Consider the following 22,358-nt stretch of genomic DNA (forward strand, 5'->3'; position numbering starts at 1 on the left):
GCGCACACGCACGCACACCTTTGCACCTTCACACGACCCTCCCGACCTTCCACTCTCCCGAGTCCGCCCCTACTGGCTCCCACGACGCCGTCACGCTCACGCCCAGCCCGCGCGCCCCAGTCCGCCCTCTGTCCTGCACTCCCCCCTCCCCGGTGCGCGCCCCGTCCGCGCTCTCGTCCTCCCTCTCCCCGCAGTGTCTGGGCCTCTCTGCCCCCGTCCCGGGCCCGCCCCTCAGTCGACGCCACGCCCACCCAGGCGCGCAGCGGGCGGGGCCGGGGGCGGGGACGGACTCGGGGGCGGGGCCGGCGGCGCGGGAGGTGCAGGTGCCGGGCCGGGAGCGAGCAGCGGCGGCGGCGGCGGCGGCGGCGGCGGCGGTGGCGGCGGCACCATGGGCCGGGCCCGGCGCTTCCAGTGGCCGCTGCTGCTGCTGTGGGCGGCCGCGGCGGGGCCAGGTAGGGTGTCGGGGGTGGGGGCCGGGTCGGCGGGCTAGTTCGAGATGACGAGGGAGGTGTGCGTATTGCAGTGGGGCTGAGGAGGGGGTCGCGCCGCGGTGACAGCCGGTTCGCCTGGGGGCCTGCAGAGGCCCGAACAATGCGCTTGTCGGGGGGTGGGGGCTGCGGGAGACCCTCGTCTCCGGGACAAAGCGCAGCGCGGGCCAGGAGCCCGGAGCCGCTGGCGGGGGAGGGGGGCGCGGGCCCCGGCCGCCGTGCCGCAGCCCCCCCACCCCGCACAGGCCCTGGCCCTGATCCCGCGGGGACAAAGGCCCTGAGACCCTCCCCCCCCCCCCCCGTGTCCCCAAGCCCGCCTTCTCCAAGCCGGTCCCACTGTCCTTCCGTCCTGGTCTTTAGATCCCTCTCTGTCTCTCTCTCTGTCTCTCTGTCTGTCTCGGTCTCTCTCTGTCTCTGTCTCTGTCTCTGTCTCTGTCTCTCTCTCTCTCTCTCTCTCTCTCTCTCTCTCTGCTTTACCCCCACCCTTGTCCTCTGTTCCTCAGTCTTCAAGTCCTGTCCTTCCTTCTGTCTGCCCCCTTTCTCCTGGTCTCCCCCTTACCGTCTTTCCATTCTGCCTTTGTCCCCCACCTCTGTCCCTTTTTCCTGGGTCACTCTGCCTGCCCCCCCATTCCCTATTCACTCTGCTCCGTCTCCTGCATTACTGCCCTCCCTCCATGTCCCCATTCACCATCTCTCCCTGTCTCCTTGACACCCTGTATCTCCTTCCTTCTCTGTCTCCCATCTGTCTCATCCCCTTGGCTCTCTGTCCCCTGTCATTCACCCATTTCCCCACCTAGCCACCTCCTTTCTTCCTCCTATTCCACAGTCTCTCTGTCGTCCCCCCCCCCCCAACTCTGCCTTTCCTCCCCAAACATCCTCCATCGAAGTATCCATCCTTGCTCCTGGAAAGAGGAGTCAGTCAGGGTAGTGACAGTATAGATGTGTGAAGTGGGATAGGGGATGTTGGCATGTGGGCACACACGTGGATTCCACAAATGTCTCCCCAAACCCTCCCACCCATTCACACACCCAGGCCACACTTCACAGAAGAGCCCCCTCCAGGATGTGCACACGTCTTTCTCACTCACTGCGCGATGCTAAAGACCCCCAAGACAGGGTGACCCTGAGGCTGGAGACAAGGTCAGCAAATGTCACCCGAACACTCACACTTAGAACCCTATGAGTCTCATATCTGCCTTGGGACACTCCTCCCTAGTGGGTCAAGTTACTTTGCCTAAGAATACGTGATGGGGAGGTGGCTGGGGAACAAAAGCTGGACTGAGGACACCTATAGGGAGTTAAGAGACAAATTGGGAACAAGTGACTCAGGGCTGGGAGCCCTCTTTCCTGGCTCCAGTTCTATCAAGTGACAGTGTTGAACTTCATGACTGAGGATGGGAGAGCTTCTAAGTTGAGTATGGTCACACCTGCCACTTCAAGGGTTGCAGCTGAGGACGAGGCTGCGGGGGGGGGGGGGGGGGGCGGGACAGAGCTGACCTCGGAAGTTCTGCCTTTCTTCTGTAGACTTCTGCAGTTGCTTCCTAACTTTCCCCAGTCCCTCCTTTGCAACGGGCATGCCCCAGTTTCCCAGGTGAGAGCTTGGGACTCTTGGTATATTTCCATCCATTTGATTTCTCTTTGTTCGTACTCATGAAAACTAGGCTCATAGGATCCTGGAACCAGCCAGTCAATAAACAAAGAGCCTGAGGTTCTTTAGAACGTTGACGCCCTTAGGATTCTGGAAGTCTTTAGAACCTTGACACTTTCCCATATCTAGAATTTGGTTGGCCATGGTGGCCTGTAATCCCAGCTGCTCAGAATGCTGAGACATGAGTTCAAGACTTGCCAGGATCAGTTAGTGATGTCCTGTTTCCAAACAAAAGCATAAAAAAGAAGGGTGTGTGTATGTGTGCATGTGTACGTGTGTGTGTGTGTGTGTGTGTGTGTGTGTGTGCGCATGCTACGGAGGAAGCTTATTAGTAATAGGTGTCTAGAATCCACCAATGAGGGGATAGGAGTGTGGCTCAGTGATTACTTGCCTAGAATTAGCAGCCAGTGAGGGTCTGGGAAAGTAGCTCAGTGACAATGCATTTGCCCAACATGTGAGAGGCCTTAGGTTCAATTCCCCAGTGCTGAGAAAAGAGAAAGAAGAAAGAAAAGGTTCTAGATTCTCAATGATGGGGATGAACTGTTGCCTTGACATATGTGGAATCATAAAATCTCTGCCCATTGGGGTTTTGCAGTCCCTGAGCCCTTGGATGCTTAGAACCTCAGCTGGTTTCCTATTCAGTTTGGGATTCAAATCTCAGGCACTTCTGGGAGGTAACTCTAAGCTTTGTCCCTGGTTTGATTTTAAAGTCACTGCTTCCTGGCACCTTAATCCCTTCTGTAAATGACCTCTAAATTACATGCTGTGGGGCTTTATAAACAGAAGGCAAGCTTGGCGTCCTGGGGAGTGCTCCAGGCTTGGGTCTTGGTCCAGGCAATCAGTCCTCTCTGGCATAGTTTAATGTTAGCGTCTATCCTTCTCTGAGCCTCAGTTTCTCCTTCCGGGGAACATGGTCCTCAAAGGTCCCATTTATGGTGCTTCTGTTTGATATCCAGTTGTCTGTCTGTCTGTTTGTCTGTCTGTCTTTCTTTTTTTATTTTGTTTAATTTTTGCTTTTGTTTCTCTGTATATCCATGGCTATCCTAGAACTCCCTCTGTAGATCAGACTGGCCTCCAATTTACAGAGATCTGCCTGCCTCTGCCTCCCAAGTGTTGAGATTAAAGGCATTTGCTACCACTGCCCAAACCCTTTTTAGATACAGGGTCTCACTATATACAAAAAGCTGAGTTTAAACTCACTATGTGGCCCCCTGCTGGTCTCAAACCCATAGCAATCCTCCTCCTCAGGCTCCCAAGTACTGGGGTTGATTACATACCTGTGCCCCCATGCCCAGTTTCCCTTCCTTCCTTCCTTCCTTCCTTCCTTCCTTCCTTCCTTCCTTCCTTTCTATTGGATCTTTACGAAGGACCCTTTCCACCCGTCTTTAGGAGGTATCAGCAGTCACTACATCTCCTTACCCAGTCAGCGGGATTGGGAGACTGGAGCCTATATTTTTGCCTTTCAAAAAAAAGTGTCCCATCTCTTCAGGCTCACTTATTTGTTGAGAATATGAGAAGAGGAAGATAAGGCGATAAGGCAGATGTTGAGAGAAAAAGATCCAGGTGGATAGAAATATGCCAAAGGTCAGTTGTCCTCAGAGATGCACATGGGGTTGGGGACAGGGGGTGGAGGGGCCCACCACCCACAGGAAGAAACTGGGTAAGACAGAAGGAAGCAGGGAAAGCTGGTATTTAGATTCCAAGAAAGAATAAAGAGGTCCTTAAGGCTTGGGAAGCCCTGTGGAGGGGACTTTGTTGTTCCCAAGTTAAGTTTCCCTTCTAGGGTGACTCACTTCTCCCTGTTAACAACTCTAAGCAGCCACTAAGAACATAGAGGGACCTCCTTTCGCTGTGAATCACCCCAAAGAATGGATCTTGGGAGATATCTATCACTGGCCCCCGACCCACTCATGAACTGGATGCCCGGTTCCCGGAGTGCGGGGGCAGAGGTTAGGTTCCACTACAGATTCCAAGCCCTTAGACCCAGCAGGGCTAGGGCCCAGGGGTGGGTTAATGTCGTGCGAGCCTGGCCTGTCCCCGACTTGGGGAACACAAAGGCAGCTTTCTCTCTCTCTGGGTGTATGTATGTGTGTTGGGGTGGTGTGCTGGATGCAGCCAGTCCTGCCAGCATCCAATGGCCCATGGCACCAGACCCCGATCACCCATGGTTTCTGCCTGTAGACACCAGGCACCTAGGCCCCTCTGTGGACACACAGGGCAGTGGGGTGGGCTGCCGGGTCTTCATAGAGCAAGGAGCAGAAGGGTAACTGAGGCAAAGATTTGAACAAGCAGAATTCAACGGAGGCTTGCATTCTTCCGGGAACCCCACGCTCAGGGTAACCCTCTGAGGGACTCCTCACCCCCTGGCTGGGCCAGGAGCCTGGAATCCAGGGAGTCCCGAGTATCTCAGGAACGTGGGGACCACAGGGAGGACTTTGTGTGAAGCCGCTGACTCACCCCTGGACGCCCCCATTAGGGCCCTCTCTCCAGACACTCGGTAGACAAAGGACAGAAGGCAGGATTGTGGTTTAGGGGTCCAAAGTTTTCAAGAGAGGAGAAACTGGGGTTCAGATGCCTGTGTCTGAGAGAGGAGGGCTAGAGTCTGTGCTCCTGTATCAGAGTGGGAAGGTTGGGGTCTGTGCTCCTGCATTTGAGAGAAGAGCCTAGGGCCTGTATCCCTGTGTCTGAGGGAGGATGCTGGAATCTGGACGCTTGTGTCTGAGGAGGGAGGCTGGGGTCTGTACCTCTGTGTCAGAGCGGAGAGGCTGTGGTCTGTGCCTCTGTGTCAGAGCGGAGAGGCTGGGGTCTGTGCCTCTGTGTCAGAGCGGAGAGGCTGGGGTCTGTGCCTCTGTGTCAGAGCGGAGAGGCTGGGGTCTGTGCCTCTGTGTCAGAGCGGAGAGGCTGGGGTCTGCACTCCTGGGTCTGAGGGAGGAGGGCTGGGTCTGGACCCCTTGGTCTGAGGGAGGAGGGCTGGGGTCTAAGTCCGAGGTTTAGGGGACTAGGAGGCTATACTTGTGGGTACTGAGTGAGGGAAGAGCTGGGCCTCTTCGGCTGCGGAGGAAGGGAGGTTGAGCTGGGACCCTGATGCCCAGGTCCTGCAAATACAGGCGCCTTCACAAGGCTGATCTGCTGGAAGAATTGATGCTTTGTGCAAGGATGCTTGGACTCCGCCATTGATGGGGGGCCGAGGGGGGGTTCAGGCAGGACCCAGGAATGTACCAGCTTCCCAGGGGGAGGGAAAAGGAAAGAGGCATGGTGCCATGGGCCCCCTGGGGAACGGATACAGAGAGGGTGGCTATGACCTTCCCAGAAATGTGACCTTGAGACTCCCTTGGGTATTCGCTGACTCAGGACCCAGGAAGTACTCCCCCATCCTGCTTAGTCTCTGTGGAAACATCCACCAGCTGTGCACTGTGGACCCCTGTCTCATGAGTCTGAGGGAGGAGGGCCGGGCCTGGAACCCTGGGTCAGAAGGAGGAGGGTTGAGGCTGGACCCTTGGGCCTGAAGAAGGAGGGGTGGGGCTGGACCCCTGGGTCTGAGGGAGGAGGGGGGCCTGGAACCCTGGGTCAGAGGGAGGAGGGCTGGAGCTGAACACTCCTGTGTGAGAGGGAGGAGGGCTGCCCTGAACCTCTGGGTCTGAGGGGAGGATGGCTGGGGCTGGACCCCTGGGTCAGAGGGAGGAGGAATGGCCCTGAACCCTTAGGTCAGAGGGAGGAGGGCTTCCCTGGACTCCTTGGTCAGAGGGAGGAGGGCTGGGCCTGGACCCCTGGGTCAGAGGGAGGAGGGCTGGGGCTGGACCCCTGGGTCAGAGGGAGGAGGGCTGGGCCTGGACCCCTGGGTCAGAGGGAGGAGGGCTGCCCTGAACTCCCGGGTCAGAGGGAGGAGGTCCCTGGGACAGTTGTTGTCTGTGTTTGTGAGTCTAAGGGTGGAGGAGGCCGAATCTCCCCATGTCCCCTGACAACCCCTTTTCCAGAACCTTCCATCTAGTTTTCTCCAAGCACAGTCCCCATGATGACTTCTGGCTGTCAACAGCATTTCAAAGTCCATGTCCCAGTCCCAAAAGCTCAGCCCCTCTCTGACCAGAAAGTCCCGCCCCCACCCCCCCTAACCAGAAACAAAAGCCTTGGGCCAATTAGTATTCTAGGCAGAAACACGGTCGCTTACTGACTCTTCAGGAGGGGGAGGGAATTAAACAAAAGCCCCCCCTCACCCCATCTGCACCCTCAAGTAGAGAGCAGTTGGGGAATGGGAGAGGTGGATATGGGGGTCCTCAGAGCTCCTGGGAAATGGCAAACTTGGTCACTAACTCTTCTAGGCTACCTCACTCTCCACATCTGTAAATGGGGGCTAACTTCATGTTAGCTATGAGGGCCAAAGAGGTAAGCGTTAAGATAGTGTCTAGTTGGATTTCGCTTTGAAACAGTCTCTCATGTAGCCCAGGCTGACCTCAGACTTGATGCTTAGTCAAGGATAACCTTAAACTCTTGATCCTCGTGCCTCCACCTCCCAAATGCTGGAATTATAGGTTTGTGCCATCATACCTGATTTATGCAATGCTAGGACTTGAACTCAGGACTTCACGAAATGCTAGGCAAGCACTCTACCAACTGAGCTACACCCTGGCTCAAGATTATTATTTGGGGATTTGGTTTTACAAGAGAAGGTTTTACTTGACTGGCCTGAGACGCTTCGGGGTAGATCCAGCTGGCTCCAAACACTAAGAGATCCGCTTGCCTCTGCATGCAGGGTGCTGTGGTTAGTGTGTACCACCATACCAAAGTGTTGACTGCACAGGCTGATTTCCATAAGGCCTGGCTTGTTCCCAGAGCAGGTAATAACAGCCTTCACAGAGGCCTCTTCCCGAGTGCCGGGCACAAGGCTGAGCCCCGTGGAGCCGTCACTGTCATTCCACAGATGGCGTGGACTCGACTAGTAAAGGTTGGGACACTTCCTCAAGGTCACCCGGATGGCATGTCTGGAGCTGGGATCTGCCTGGCATTTACGATGAGATCCCCAAGTAGGGTGTGGCAGAGCATGCCTGTGCCCCCAGCACTGGGGAGACGGAAGTGGGAGGTTCAGGAGTTCAAGACCAGCCTGGACTGTGTAGTGAGTTTTAACGTAGTGTGGTATGCATGGGAGTGAATCTGCGGTTCATGATTGTTTGGAAGCCTAAACGAAATCCTGCCTGAAGAGAGTAGTTCCTTCTGCGAGCTCCCTAGATGTTCCTTTTTAATTTTTAAAATTTTGTTGTTTTATTCATTTATTTTTTGTGTGTATGTGGGTCCCAGGGATCAAACTCGACTTTCTGTCTTTACCCACTGAGCCGTCTCACCAGCCTAGTTTTGCTTTTTGTTTGGTTGTTGGTTTGTTTGAGACAGGGCCTCTCTATTCTGTAGCCTTGGCTGGCTTTGAACTCACTGTGTAGACCTGGCTGGCCTGGAACTCACAGAGCTCTCTCTGCTTCTGAAGTGCTGGGTTTAAAGGCTTTGGTCACCATGCCTGATGAGTTTTGCACACATGTGTGTGAGCGTGTGTGAATATGCATGTGAATGTGTGTATGTGTCAATGTATGAGTGTGTGTGTGTGTGTGTGTGTGTGTGTGTGTGTGTGTGAATGTATGCCACAAGTGTGCAAGCGCCTTCAACAGTCAGAAGGGGCCCCAGGGCTCCTGGAGATGGATTCATAGGTAGTTGTGTGCAGTCTGCTGTGGCTGCTGGGAACTGAATTCAGGCCTCTGGAAGAACAGCAGTGCTCCTAACCTCTGAGCCAACTCTCCAGTCCTGCTATTTTTTAAAAGACATATTGTTTTTAATTATGCGTGTGTTAGGATATGTATATATGAATGCTGGTGTCTGCAGAGGCCAGAGGCATCAGGTCCCCTGGACCTGGAGTTCCTGGAAGTCATGAGCTGTCTGATGTGAGTGCAGAGAGCTGAACTCAGATTGTCTGCAAGTGCAGCAAGCAACCCTCTTAGCTGCTGGACCAACTCTCTGCCCCTGAGATTCGCATTTCTGAGACAGTGTCTCCTGTAGCCCAGACTGGCTTCTAAGATACACAGTGGAGGGTGACTTTAAACCACTGATCCGGCTGCCTTTGTCACCCAGAAGGTAACTGAGGGCTGTGCACACTTCCTGTCTGGATGAGGGGGAGCCTTAACCTCAGTGGGTAACACGCTCACCTGCTCAGGGCCTGTTTGGTATTTCCATAGAATACATCAATCAAGATGAGCCGGTGGTGGCGTAAACCTTTAATCCCAGGACTTGGGAGGGAGGAGGAAGCAGGCAGATCTCTGTGAGTTCAAGACCAGTCTAGTCATCAGAGCTAGTTCCAGGACAGCAAGGGTTACAGAGAGAAACCCTGTCACAGAAAACCAAAATAAATTAAAAATACATCAGTCCAGAACCTGTTCTGGAGGCAAAGAAACAGAGGGTGAGGGAAGGCCTTTTGGAGGTCAGAGGTCACTGAAGGAGCAGGACAGCCCTGAGACGGTGGAAGCAGAGAATAACCAGGCAGAGAGAAGTACATGCAAAGGTCCTGAGGTGGGAGCAAATTCGATGTGCTTGAGGGACACGAGAGAGGTGACACCTGGGGTGGGAGAGGCCGGCCTGTGCGGTACCTTGAAGGGCCCACACCGGAGTTTCCGTCTGTGATGAACTGCCTTGGAGGGCTGCATGCTGGGCCAGCTAGGCTTGGGAGCCTCACACCAGAGGGCAGAGGCCCAGCCACCGAGCTTCATCCCAGCCCTGTTGACTGGCTTTAGTATGGGCATGGTGGCCCGCACATCACTCAGGAAGCTGAGGCAGGAAGGCCGTGTGTTCAAGGCCAGCCTGGGAGTGAGAGACAGGCACAGAAGACGATACCGGAAGCAGGTTCTTTGTGTGTCTGTATGTGTTCATGTTAGTGTGAACATTCATACATACATGTATGGAGGCTAGAGGTCCAGGTCGTGTGACTTCCTCAGTTGCTCTCCCTCTTTAGTGTTTGCTTTTACTTATGTGCTTATTTATTTGAGACAGTACCACTGTCACCTTTGCTAGCTTCAACTCGCTGTGTAGACCAGGCTGACCTCAACCTCCCAGAGATCCACCTGCCTACTCTGAGTGCTGGGACTAAAGATGTGTGCTACTATTATGCCACCATACCTGACTCTCTCTCTCTCTTCTCTCTCTCTCTCTCTCTCTCTCTCTCTCTTCTCTCTGTCTCTCTCTCTCTCTCTCTTCTCTCTCTCTCTCTCTCTCTCTCTCTCTCTCTCTCTCTCTCTCTCTCTCATTGGCTTACATTTTTATTTTATGTGTGAGGGTGTTTTGGTCACATGTATGTCTGTGCACCCTGTATGTTCCTGGTACCTTCAGAGTCCAGAAAAAAAGATTCACTGGGACTGGAGTTACAGATGGCTATGAGCCGCCACGTGGGTGCTGGGAATCAAACCTGGGTCCAGCAGTGCTCTCAGCCTCTGGGCCATCTCTCCAGCCTCTACATTTTCAAACTTACATGTATGTATTTATTTGAGTGCATGTGGGATTAGTGGTGGTAGGCACTCGTGGGGGGTCTGAGGACAACTTGCAGAAACTGGTTCTCTCCCTCCACTATGTGGGGCCCAGTGATCGAACTCGGGTTGTCAGTCTTAGCGGCAAGCACCTTTGCTCACTGAGCCCTCTCGCCTGCCCTCCCAGACGCCATTTTGTAACACAGGGTCTCTTCCGGAACCTGGAGCACACCAATTTGGTTAGAGTAGCTGCCTAGCAAGCCCTAAAGATGCTGCTGTCTCCACCCACCCCCACTCCACACCACACACACACACACACACACACACACACACACACACACACCTGGCCCTGGCCTTTCAGGTGCACGCAGCTGGGGCCTGCTTTATTTGTATACTGGGAATCAGACTTCGTGCTTGAACAGCAAGCATTTTATCCACGGAGACATCTCTAGCCCCCTGACTCCCGCTTTGAAAAATGCAATAGGGGTAAGAGGGTAGCTAGAGAGATGGCTCAGAAGTGAAGAGCACTTATTACCCTTGCCAAGGACCAAGGCTTAATTACCAGCACCCACATGGCAGCTACCAACCATCTGTAATGGTTGTTCCAGTTCCAGGGGCTCTGATGCCCCCTTCTGGCCTCTGAGGACACCAGGCACATGCCCACACACAGACACATGCACGTAATTAAAAAATAAAATAAATATTAAATTTTAAAAAGTCCCCCTCAGTGGTAATCGAGGCCTGATCCACATATCAAGTTCCAGGTCAGCCAGAGCTACACAGTGAGACTGTATGTAAAAAGAGAAGCAGCCGAGGGTTGGTGGTGCATGACTTTAATCCCAGCACTCAGGAGGCAGAGGCAGGCAAATCTCTGTGAATCTGAGACCTATCTGGTTTACAAACTGAGTTCCAGGACAGGCAGGGCTACACAGAGAAACCCTGTCTTTAAAAATCAAAAAAGACCACAAAGAAACCCTGTCTCGAAAAACAAAACCAAATAAAAAAAGAAAGTAGGGATGGAGAAAAAAAGAAAGAAATCAAAGAAATGAAAAGAAAAATCCATATAATCTGGACATGGCATGCCTGTTCTCTTAGTATTCAGGAGGCAAAGTCAAGACAGTTGTGTGTTACGGGTCAGCCTGGACGTGAGATGCAGGCTTGGAGGTTGAGATCCACAAATAGGTTCTGGAAAGATGTAGATGAGAGATGACGTCAGGAGAGGGTGCTGGGAGACAGACAAAACTGAATGGATTTATGTTTTCGGGGTGAAATATGCAGCATGGCTGAAGGGATGGCTGTTAGGGCTGAGGCAAAGGCTGAAGGCTCGGCTGGCCTGTCGTCCTTTGGCCTGACCAACTCAGCGCGTGGTTGCAGTGCCAACTGCACTGACCGAAGTGTAGGGAAGAAAACACTTGGGGCAAAGAGTGAATGTGTTGCGTTTGTCATTCTGGGAGAAAGGAGATAAAAATTCACATGAGTGGCTTAGATATCTCCAACATAAAAGAAGTCCGGAAGTAGAAAGTGTGGTCGCTCCGCATCACCGCCGAAATCTCACACCTTCCAACTCTTGTTGGTTCCATCACTCCTACCGTCCTTTGTTGCCGACCCAAAATGGCTGCCAGAATCCCACATATCCCATCCTGTTTCCAGGATGCCATGAGGGTGTCCCTGTAGAAAAAAAAAGGATTTGCCTCCTTTTATTAGGAACTGCTCCATAAATGACCATATATTTTTGCTTAGGTCCAATTAGAATAAACTTTATCCCACGTCTTTACCTAGCTGCAGGGGAGGCGGAAGTATTCGTTGGACAGGAAACAACTGTAAAGTGCAATGAGGTTTCTTTGATGATAAGCAGAAAAAAGAACATTGAGATAGAAAACCAGCAGTCGCTGCTTGTGTCCCACAGAAGAAAGAAATCTGTTCCACCCCTTGGTTACCCATGCTCTTAGCAGGGAATCTACCACTTCCGACAGGATATTACATTGATTTGTGGCTAGGTCCTTATAAACAGTAAAGATTTTCTAAGGACCTGGACCTCATCTGACTTATCTCTAGATCCCAGGCCTAGAAACACCCCTGACACTCAAGGGCCACACATACCAGACAACTTAACCACGATACAGAAGACAGAGACATGGAGAATCACTTATGTTATTTTGTGGTTTTGTTTCTTCAAAGCAGAGGCTTTTTTTTTTTTTTTTTTTTTGGACAGGGTTTCTCTGTGTAACAGTTCTAGAACTCACTTTGTAGAGCAGACTGGCCTCGATCTCACAAAGATCCACCTGCCTCTGCCTCCCAAATGCTGGGATTAAAGCCATGCACCACCACCACCCAGCTCAGAGGCTCTTAATATAGCCCTGGAGGGACAGAGAAACCTCCTTCCTCAGCGTCCCTAGTGCAGAAATTACAGGCGTGTTTTGCCATGCCCAGCCATTAATAATTTAAAGACAACCGAGAAGGCTCTGGATCCTCATATCCTGCTCACAACACTCAGGAAGTGGTGGCTGCCACTCTGCAGGAAAAAAAAACAAACAAACAAACAACAAATCAAATCAGGAATGCTGGTTTCAGAGACACACCTTGCCTCAAAGCACTGGGGTGGAGAATGGCAGAGAGAGTAGCCGACCCTAGTGCCCTCCTGGATTCTGTTCTGTGCAGACGCTCACATACGAGTACTTACATGCACACACACACACACACGCACACACACACGCACACACACACACACACACACCACACCACACACACACACGCACACACACACACACACACACACACACACGCATGCATGCTAACTATTGCAAATAAGTATAAATCCTGAGACTGGAGAGATGACTCAGTGGTTAAGAGCACTGGCTGCTTTTCCAGAAGACCCAGGTTTCATACCCAACACCCACAGGGTGACGCCCAACCGTCTGTAATTCCTATTCTGGGGTTCAGATGCCCTCTTCTGGCCTCTGTGGCCACCAGACAGGCAAATGGTGCATTCACACGCAGTCAGGCCAAACACCTGTACATATAAAATAAAATTAAAAGTTAAAAAAATAAATAAATTCAAATAACTAGGCATCCATAGTAGTGCACGTCTCTAATTCCGGAACTAGACAGACTGAGACAGGAACATCTGTCACCTGAGTCCCTAAATTCAGAACCTCTGGGCAAGATGAGAAATTAGCAGACAGACAGACCAGAACTAAGAGCTTCTTGCTGTGGCAGGCCTGTCACAACGTATTCCATAACCCCTCACCAGCGCTAGACATTTGTCTACATGTCCGGACGGGATGTGGAGGCAGGACCAGAGGTTAGAGGGCCTGGCTTTTGCAAAGTTTTGACTCTGGCCAGTTTCCTCACCTACACAGTGGGACTAAGGATGTGAGGCTCTGGGTTCAGATTCTGGAACCCATTCATTATCATGGGAATTGGGGAAACAGGCACTGAAATAGAGTCGCCTTACTAGGTGGTTGTGGCGCACATCTTTAATTTGCGCACTCTGGAGGCAGAGGCAGGAAGAACTCTGTGAGTTCGAGGCCAGCCTGATCTACAGAGCAAGTTCCAGTACAATCTGAAACTGCAGCAGGGCTACTCAGAGAAATCTCCCTCCCCAAAAAGAAAGCAAGCCCTTTTTCTGCACATCAAGAAGATTAGAGGGAAGCGGCCTGGCAATGCCCTTACCATAGGAGCTCCACCAGCACAGGCTTATTCAGTGGTAGCTGTGGTAGTGCTGTTATCTCAGGGAAGAAACTGAGGGTTCTGGGAGCCCATCTGCTGGTTAGGGTTGGCTTTCAGTTTCCTTTCTTTGCTGATGGAAATGGAACCCATGACCTTGCCCAGGTGAAGCAAACACTGAGCCACACCCCCAGTCCCTCATTGGGGGATTCTAGGCTGGGGCTCTACCGCTGAGCCACCTCAGCCCAACATTACCTTTCCAGCCCTATAATTTGTTCTTCTAATGATGATTCAGGGTGGGGTAACTGCTGTCACAAATAATCCTAAACTCTTAATGTGTTCAGAAATCTGTTTTAATAAAAAAAATTTTATTTTTTGTTTTCCAGACATTGTTTGTTTGTTTGTTTGTTTGTTTTCAGACAAGGTTTCACTGTATAACCCTTGCTCTCCTGGAACTTGCTGTGTAGACTAGCCTGGTCTCAAACTCAGTGATCCTCCAACCTCTGCATCCAGAGTGTTGGGATTAAAGGTATACACCACCAAGTCAGATATAGTGATGCACGCCTTTAATCCCAGTGCTTGGGAGGCAGAGGCAGGTGAATCTCTGTGACTTCTAAGCCAGCCTGGTCTATGGAGCTAGTTCTAGGTAAGGCAGAGCTATATAGAAAGACACCGTCTCATAAAAATAAAAATAAGTTGGCTGGCTGTGGTGGCGCATGCCTTTAATCCCAGCACTCAGGAGGCAGAAGCAGGTGGATCTCTGTGAGTTCGAGGTCAGCCTGGTCTACAAGAGCTAGTTCCAGGACAGGCTCCAAAGCAACACAGAGAAGCCCTGTCTCAAAAAACCAAAATATATAAATAAATAAGTCTCAGGCAGGGCCATAGAGAACAAGCAGCTGTGGGGCTCTTATGTGAGGTTCTGCCCTTCCATGAGTTTCTTAGATTGATCTGACCCCATAGACGTGTACAATTGTAGGGGAGAAAGACCAGGTGAGAAGGATTCTATCCAGCGCCATATTCACTGGCCCCAAATTAGTCACGTGGCTCCACCCAGCCACAGGGATGCTGGGGGGAAGTATCATAAGTGTGTGACAGAGCCAAAGACGTTACAGTGGAACTGACCACTTCGAATTTAGTGGCCTAGAAGAATGACTGCCAGAGCCAGGGGGGCCATGCTGTACACCTGTAACCATACCATTGTAGAAGCTGAGGCAGGAGGATTAGGAGGCGTTCAAGACCGGCTTGACTAACACTGTGAGGAACACCAAAGCGGTGGGGGAAATGCTGTTTACTCAGATTCTGGACGGGAGATTTAGATTGGGTCAGGTGGGGAGACTTCTGGGTTTACACTGGAGCCACCTGGGGTTCTTTCAGAGTGTAAGATTCAAGATGGCCTCCCTCAGAGGGTAGGTGGCAGGTGCCCCAAAGAGGCTATTCTGGGCATCTTTACTAACAGTTTCTGGGTAGCAGATGGCACACAGGAAGCTGTTAGGCATCTTTAAGGCTTTGTGGGCTTTGGAACTCTTGCTAGATTATTTTAAGCAAAACCACCTCTCCCTCCCCAGTTTGGTTTCCTACTACTCCCTAGGTAACTGAGGATGACCTTGAATTCTGACCTTCCTGCCTTTACCTCAAGTGTTGGGCTCTGGGCTTCTAGGCATTCACCATCACACCCAGTCTGTGCTGTGTTGGGGACCTAGCCCAGAGCTTCATGCCTGCTAGGCGGGCACTCTGCCTATGACATCCTCACCCCAGTGTGCATACGTGCGTGTGTGCGTGCGTGCGTGCATGCGTGTGTGTGTGTGTGTGTGTTTGTGTGAGGTGGGGGAGGGAGGAGAGAGAGAGAGAGAGAGAGAGAGAGAGAGAGAGAGAGAGAGAGAGTTGTTAACTTTTGTTTTTCAGACAGGGTCTTGCCTTTGATATATCCTGGCTTTGATCTTATATTGCCTAGGCTGGCCCTGTACTCCAGACCCTTCCTGCCGCTGCCTCCCAAGTTCTGGAATTTTCAGGGCCATAACTAGCAGATTCTGTTGGTCACTAGGATCATAAATCAGCCCAGATTCAGGGAGGTGAGCCTCCTGAATGAGCCGGCTAGCTGAATCAGCTTGCAGAGGATCTAGGTATGTAAATCAGGCTGGCTTGGGACACAGGGAGAGAAGAAACGGGGAGGAAACAGAAAAGGAATTTGTATGTGATGATGTAAGCCTAGAATCCCAGCACTGGAGAGGCACAGGCAGGAGGATCCTGTAGACTCAAGGCCAGCTTGCTCTATCTATATATGCTCCAGATGTGGGGAAACAACCCATCCGAGCATCAGTGGGTGCCTTGTGAAAGATGGCCGCCTCCCATACCCTGTGAACTCCAGCTCCAAGATCCAAAGGGGATTTCTTCTGTCAGAGCCCCCAATTACTGTCCGTCTTCCTGGGCAGTTCTCTCTGCCCTTCCCCTAGCTGCTAGTGCCCTTGCACTGCCACAGAGTCTTGCCTTGGCTCTCTAGAAACCATTTTGCCTCTTCAGATTGGAGAAAGAGAGGACTAAAGGCCAGGCTTGGTGGCTCACACCTATAATCTTAGCACTCACAAAGCTGAGGCAAGAGAATTGCTGTCAGTTTGAAGCTAATCTGGGCTACAGGGTGAGACTATTCTCAACAACAAACAAATCACAAATTAGGGAGATGTTCAAGCAAGTGCGAGGACCAGAGTTCGGATCCCCAGCACCCACATAAGTCGACTCTGGTCAGGGAAGCTTGCACCAAAACCAGGTATTGCTCAGCAATACCAACCCGAATCTGTGATCTCTGGGTTCGATTGAGAGATCCTGCTTCAATGAATAAGGTGGAGAACCTTAGGGGAAGAGTCCACGTGTCGACCTAGGACCTCAACCCATGCATTTGAACATGTCTATGTTCCCCCACTTATGTAACACAGAGCCCCATGTGCGAACACACACACACACACACACACACAACTGAATGCCATCTCAGAGACTCTCCCATCTGTTTCTCTTGGTTCAGGGGCTGGACAGGAAGTGCAGACAGAGAATGTGACGGTGGCTGAGGGTGGGGTGGCTGAGATCACCTGCCGTCTGCATCAGTACGATGGGTCCATTGTTGTCATCCAGAACCCAGCCCGGCAGACCCTCTTTTTCAATGGCACCCGAGGTGAGTGCAGGAACTCTTGACTTCTGTGACCTCAAAAATGACTCATCTAAACATCTGACAGGGGGACAGGGCTGGAAGTCTGGACTCCCATGTTCCTGGGGAGGGGCGGGGGGCGGGGCGCTGGAATGGGTTCCCAGAGGAGCAAACAGTTGAATAGGGTCAGACGCAGAGCTTTGTCTGGAGAAAGGAAAGGGGCGGCATCTGTCCTGGAGGGTGCCTGTCTGGAGACCAGAGAAGCCCCCAAGTTGAATCCCTCTTCGCTGTAGCTCTAAAGGATGAGCGATTCCAGCTGGAGGAATTTTCCCCGCGTCGAGTGCGCATCCGGCTCTCCGACGCCCGCTTGGAGGATGAGGGGGGCTACTTCTGCCAGCTCTACACGGAGGACACCCACCACCAGATCGCCACGCTCACTGTCCTAGGTACTGGCCTTTCCCCCGCTCAAAGTCCCACTCTCATTCATTCCCTGCTTCTCACTTGTCCTGAGACCTATGCGCCCTGGATGCTTTTAATCTCTTGGACTTCTGGCTCCACCAGGCCTCTGGTCTCTGCGTATGAATCCTGCCACCTGTGGGACCCTGGCTCCCATTGGTCCCTAGGATCCAGCAGCCAGAATGACTTGTGCCTACCTCGGTGCTTCCCTTGACCCCTCCCCCCCCCCCCATCTGTGCCCCTTCTCTGCGCAGTGGCACCGGAGAATCCAGTGGTGGAGGTCCGAGAGCAAGCGGTGGAGGGCGGCGAGGTGGAACTCAGCTGCCTGGTTCCGCGGTCGCGCCCTGCAGCGGTCCTGCGCTGGTATCGTGATCGCAAAGAACTGAAAGGTACCCAGGGCTAGGCCGGGTGGCAGAGCCGATGGGGGGGGGGGGGTGAGGGAAGGCCTCGGCACTTGGGTTTAGTGACGGGAGGGGCCTGGAGAAGAGCGCAAGAGCGCACGGGTCCTGACTGATATTTCCCATTCCTGGTTCCACTGTTGAGCTAGGCGTGCTGGTGGAGAAAAGAGGGTCAGGAGTTCAAGGTCATCGACTACAAAGCGAGTTCAAGACTAGCCGGCACCACTTGAGACTATGTCTCAAAGCAAACAATGCAAACAAAACATAAGACCGGATTCAAGGCGTGAGAGAAAGACAGGGGGTGTGGCTAGGTGAATAATGCAAGGCTTATAGTTAGGAAGGTGGCTTGACCAGCAGCCTACATTGGGATCAGGAGGCAGGGTAGGACCCCTAACCTAACGTTTCTGGGCTGGATCCGACAGGAGTGAGCAGCGGCCAGGAGAATGGCAAGGTGTGGAGCGTGGCGAGCACCGTGCGGTTCCGTGTGGACCGCAAGGATGACGGTGATATAGTCATTTGTGAAGCGCAGAACCAGGCGCTGCCCTCGGGACACAGCAAGCAGACGCAGTACGTGCTGGATGTGCAGTGTAAGTGGCTCCGGGGTCTGCACGCTGGTCGCCCGCCCTTAGAGTTCCCCAACCCTCGGAATGATCTCTTATTTTCCCTCCTGCACTGCAGACTCTCCCACGGCACGGATTCATGCCTCTCAAGCTGTAGTGAGGGAGGGAGACACACTGGTGCTGACCTGTGCTGTTACAGGGAACCCCAGGTGAGATCTAACTTCTGGCTCCTAAGGGTTAAGGGGACTTGGGGCTTGCACTCCTGGACCCTATGGGAAAAGGTACAGAAGCCGGACTCCTGATGAAAAGGGCTTGAAAGGGGTTAATTCTTACAGCTGTGGCTACAAGTAGAAGCTGGTCTCAAGTCTGATGGTTTTCCACAAGAAAAGGGCCGTGAGATGGCCCCCTTTATTAACAAAGGAAAAAAAGAGTTATGGCCAGGCGGTGGTGGCGCGCGCCTTTAATCCCAGCACTAGAGAGGCAGAGGCAGGCGGATCTCTGTGAGTTTGAGACCTGGTCTACACAGCGAGTTCCAGGACAAGTCAGAGCTACATAGAGAAACCCTGTCTTGACAACAACAACTATGGGGCCGGAGGAATGGCTTAGGTGTTCATCCAGAAGACCCTGGTTCAATTCTCAGCTTCCATATAGTGACTTGTAGTCCTTGGTAACTCCAGTCCTTGGGAGTCCGACGCCCCCTTCTGGCTTCTGAGGGCACCACACACCTGAAGTGCACTGCAAGCATAGTTTTTTAATATTTTTGCGAGGGGTGGGAGGCGTACCACTACACACGTAGGGAGGTCAGAGGGCAACTCGTGAGAATTCCTTCTGCCCTTCCACTGTGTGGGTCCCAGGAATCTAATTCATAATCAGGCTTGTTGACAAGTGTCTACCCTTTGAAGCATCTCGCAGGCAGAGTTGTCGGAGCTTCCTTGCCCCTTTTCATTGCTGGGGATCGAACCTGACATCTTATACATAGCTGGCAAAGGATCTACCATTGGGACAAACACAAACACACACACACACACACACACACACACACACACACAAGTAGTGACAGCCGCTTAATACTGAATTGGAGCTGCATATCCAGATTTCTGAGAAGTCAGATTCTTGGGTTCCTAACTCTGTTTTTACCCACGGCCAGGCCAAGCCAGATCCGCTGGAACCGCGGGAATGAGTCTTTGCCGGAGAGAGCAGAGGCAGTGGGTGAGACCCTCACCCTGCCGGGCCTGGTATCTGCAGATAACGGCACCTACACTTGCGAGGCGGCAAATAAGCACGGCCACGCGAGGGCGCTCTACGTGCTTGTGGTCTATGGTGAGGGCGGAGCGTGTCAAGCTTGGGGGCGGGGCGGGCTACCCGACGGAAGGGCGAAGCCTGTGCTGAGAGGTCGATTGCGTGGTTAAGTTGCCAACTGACCGGTGTCTTGAGTTTAGACTATTTTCCCCCACCCCAGGAATGGGGAACATTTGAGTCAAAAGAAAACGAGCGTGCTAGCTGACCATGGCGGGATGCTGTTATCCCAGCGCTTTGGAGGTTGAGGCAAGGTGATCACTCATTTGAGGCCAGCCTGAGCTAAATAACCAGTCTACCAAAAAAGGCGGTGGGTGCGGTACTGGTTGGAGGTGTAGCCCATAGAGTGCTTGCTTTGCATGCATACTAAAGCTTGGATACAATTCACAGTATTACCTAAATCTGATGCCATTCCAGTAATCCCTGCTGGATAAGAAGTTCAAGGTCATCTTCACCAATTTTTAAATTTTTTTAAAGATTTATTTATTTATTATGTATACAACATTCTGCCTCAATGTATGCCCGCACGCCAGAGGAGGGTGCCAGATCTCAGTACAGATGGTTGTGAGCCACCATGTGGTTGCTGGGAATTGAACTCGGGACCTCTGGAAGAGCAGCCAGTGCTCTTAACCTCTGAGCCATCTCTTCAGCCCACCAATTTTTAAAATTTAATTTAACTTTATGTGTATTGGTGTGAGGGTGTTGGTACAGATGTTTGTGAACTGTCTTGTGGGTGCTGGGAATTGAACCCCGGTCCTCTGGAAGAGCAGCCAGTGCTCTCAACCATTGAACCAGTGCTCTCCAGTCCCCATCTTCATCGACTTTTAGACCAGTATATAAAACAGGGGACACTCAAAAAAAAAAAAAAAAAAAAAAAGCAAAGCAGACTGGTTTTCATAGTGAAACCATAAATCCCAGCTAGTTGGAGCTACATAGTGAGACCCTGTCTGGATAAACACAGCGACAGGGGCTGAAGAGACGGCTCTGCAGTTAAATGTGCTTCTGCAGAGGACCAAGCCTGATTCTCAGCACCCACATGGCAGTTCACAACTCTCCGAAACTCACGTTCCAGATCCAGTGTCCTCTTTCTTCTGGCCTCCTTCAATCCCTTCATGCACTGGTGCATGTAAATCCACGCAAGCACAGAAGCATAAAATTAAAATGTATCGTAAAAACCCAGAGTTAGAATGGGATGTGTTACTTCTAGTTTAAGGATGAAAAGGTGAGGAGGTAGGCAGATACTAGGAACGGAAGACCCACCGGATTAAAAGCCAAGGATTCCGGGAAGCATTGGAGCTGAAGAAAAGGGGCTAAAAGATGGCAGGGGTTTTTAAGGAGCGAAGCTGTGTGCAGAATAGCTTAATGGACTAGCAGCAGTAGGCTGGATTAGGACCGTCTCTGACCACCTTGCCCCTCTGACAGACCCCGGTGCAGTGGTAGAGGCTCAGACATCGGTTCCCTACGCCATTGTGGGCGGCATCCTGGCGCTACTAGTGTTTCTGATCATATGTGTGCTAGTGGGCATGGTCTGGTGCTCCGTCCGACAGAAGGGTAAGTCGGGTGGCGCCTGAAGTCAGCGAAGGGGGTTGCAAGGGGGCGGAGCCTAGGCACTAGATCGGATTCGAAATCGCGCCATATTTTAGACCAATTTTGTGTAGGGTTGGGACTTTGAGTCCTGGGCTCTGAAAGGGTTGAAGTTTAGCAGAATTAAGAGGAGGGATTTTGAGTAATTTATTTTTCAAGTAGCTGGATTTACTGACGTAAGGGAATACTATCAGAAAAGAAACGGGTGGGGGAGGAGATGAGGATCCTGGGAATAGGGCTCAGTCGGTAGGATGTCTAGCATGCGCAAAACCGTGAACTCCATCCTCCAGCACTGCACAAAACGGAGTGTGGTGTGCAGGCTTTTAACCCCAGTATTTGGGAGGTGGTGGCAGGAGGATCCAAAGTTCAAGGTCACTTGAAGCTTATCTGGAAAACTGAAGACCCCAGACTCAAAAGTGGAGGCGGGACAATTGGGAGATGAGGGTGGGTTTTTTTTTTTTTCTGTGAACTTTTGGAATCTTCCTAATTCTGCTTTTACCTTTCTCTTCCTCTGTCTTGTGCTTCACGGAACTTGACCCTGCTTCCCTTTCTCCCCCTTCATTCATATGTTGTGTCTCCTTTCCCTATATCCACTTCCTGGGTCCACATACACAACACCTTTGCCCTGGGGGCATCTTCCCGCCCTCAGGCTCCTACCTGACCCACGAGGCCAGTGGCTTGGACGAGCAGGGAGAAGCTAGAGAAGCCTTCCTCAATGGCAGCGATGGACACAAGCGAAAAGAAGAATTTTTCATCTGACCCCACTCCCCCACTGCCAGCTGAAAGGAACCAGCAAAGACATTGACCAGAGTCCGGGATGGTGGGCTCCTCCCCCCACAGCTAACACCTCAGGCGCTTGGGCAGGGATTTTGGGGGTGTTGGATGCCTAAACTTCTCCCAGGGCCAAAGGCTAGGTAGGGTCCAGAGGCGTAGGGTCCCCTAGAGGACAGAGGGACCAAAGGTCCTCTCTAGACCCCAAGTCCGGGGAGGGGTAATAGGGATTTGGGTTGGGGGAAGGCCAGAACCCCTAGACAGCAGAACCAGGTCTTGTGGGGAGGGGGTCAGATTCTGGGAAGGGTGGGGTGGGCAGGGAAGGGGAACACAGATTTCTTTGGGGTCCCAGACCCCATGCCAGCCATTGTAAGAGTTCCACAGAGCTCTGGGCACCTCTTTGCAAAGCCATGTTTGCACGGTGGGGGGAGGGGCGGGGGAGGGCGTGGAAAGGGGAATTCTGTGTCTTTGTGTGAAAACTCTGATGGGGGCAGTGAGGGAAACAACCCCAACCCTTATCCAGTCCCCCTTTCCGGGTTCCTGGGCGGCTTCCCTTCCCTCCATCTCCACCCCCACGTCTTTCCCATCCCATATTTGTCTGTCCACCCACTCCTGGGGGGCCTTCCCCATCTCTCCTCCAGGCCCCCCGGGGAGGGGAGGAAGCTTGGAAGGGATGTGTGGTCTCTATGGTTTTATATATAATATATTAAAAAAATCAAAAATCTGTATGAAAAATATCAGATTGCACCCCTCTCCCCCATTCCTGGCTTTTGCCCCTTTTTCTTGTTTAAAAAACAAAACACATTTTTGTACGGGGCGGGGAAGGGATAGGGAGGGGGGTTTGGCAATCCCACTAACCACCATTAAACTG

General features: G+C 52.2%; 1 protein-coding gene across 1 annotated transcript; it reads left to right on the plus strand.

Annotated features, from left to right (window-relative positions):
• The first annotated feature begins 388 nt into the window (after positions 1-388).
• On the plus strand, positions 389-21,755 carry Cadm4 (cell adhesion molecule 4). The gene is made up of 9 exons (XM_038340546.1): positions 389-452; positions 16,303-16,449; positions 16,716-16,868; positions 17,133-17,267; positions 17,699-17,863; positions 17,955-18,045; positions 18,984-19,156; positions 20,555-20,683; positions 21,366-21,755. Exons 1-9 carry the CDS (start codon positions 389-391, stop codon positions 21,473-21,475), a joined length of 1,167 nt encoding a protein of 388 aa, XP_038196474.1. The 3' UTR covers positions 21,476-21,755.
• Positions 21,756-22,358: the final 603 nt, after the last annotated feature.

The sequence above is a fragment of the Arvicola amphibius genome, chromosome 8, assembly GCF_903992535.2.
Source record: "Arvicola amphibius chromosome 8, mArvAmp1.2, whole genome shotgun sequence".
In the NCBI taxonomy this organism is placed as follows: domain Eukaryota; kingdom Metazoa; phylum Chordata; class Mammalia; order Rodentia; family Cricetidae; genus Arvicola; species Arvicola amphibius.

Bases quoted from the DNA above. Each gene is read 5' to 3' on its own strand.
- Cadm4 (XM_038340546.1), top strand. From the start codon at position 389: ATGGGCCGGGCCCGGCGCTTCCAGTGGCCGCTGCTGCTGCTGTGGGCG. The intron at 453-16,302 runs GTAGGGTGTCGG...CTCTTGGTTCAG, and splicing joins GGCGGCCGCGGCGGGGCCAG to GGGCTGGACAGGAAGTGCAG. The intron at 16,869-17,132 runs GTACTGGCCTTT...TTCTCTGCGCAG, and splicing joins CGCCACGCTCACTGTCCTAG to TGGCACCGGAGAATCCAGTG.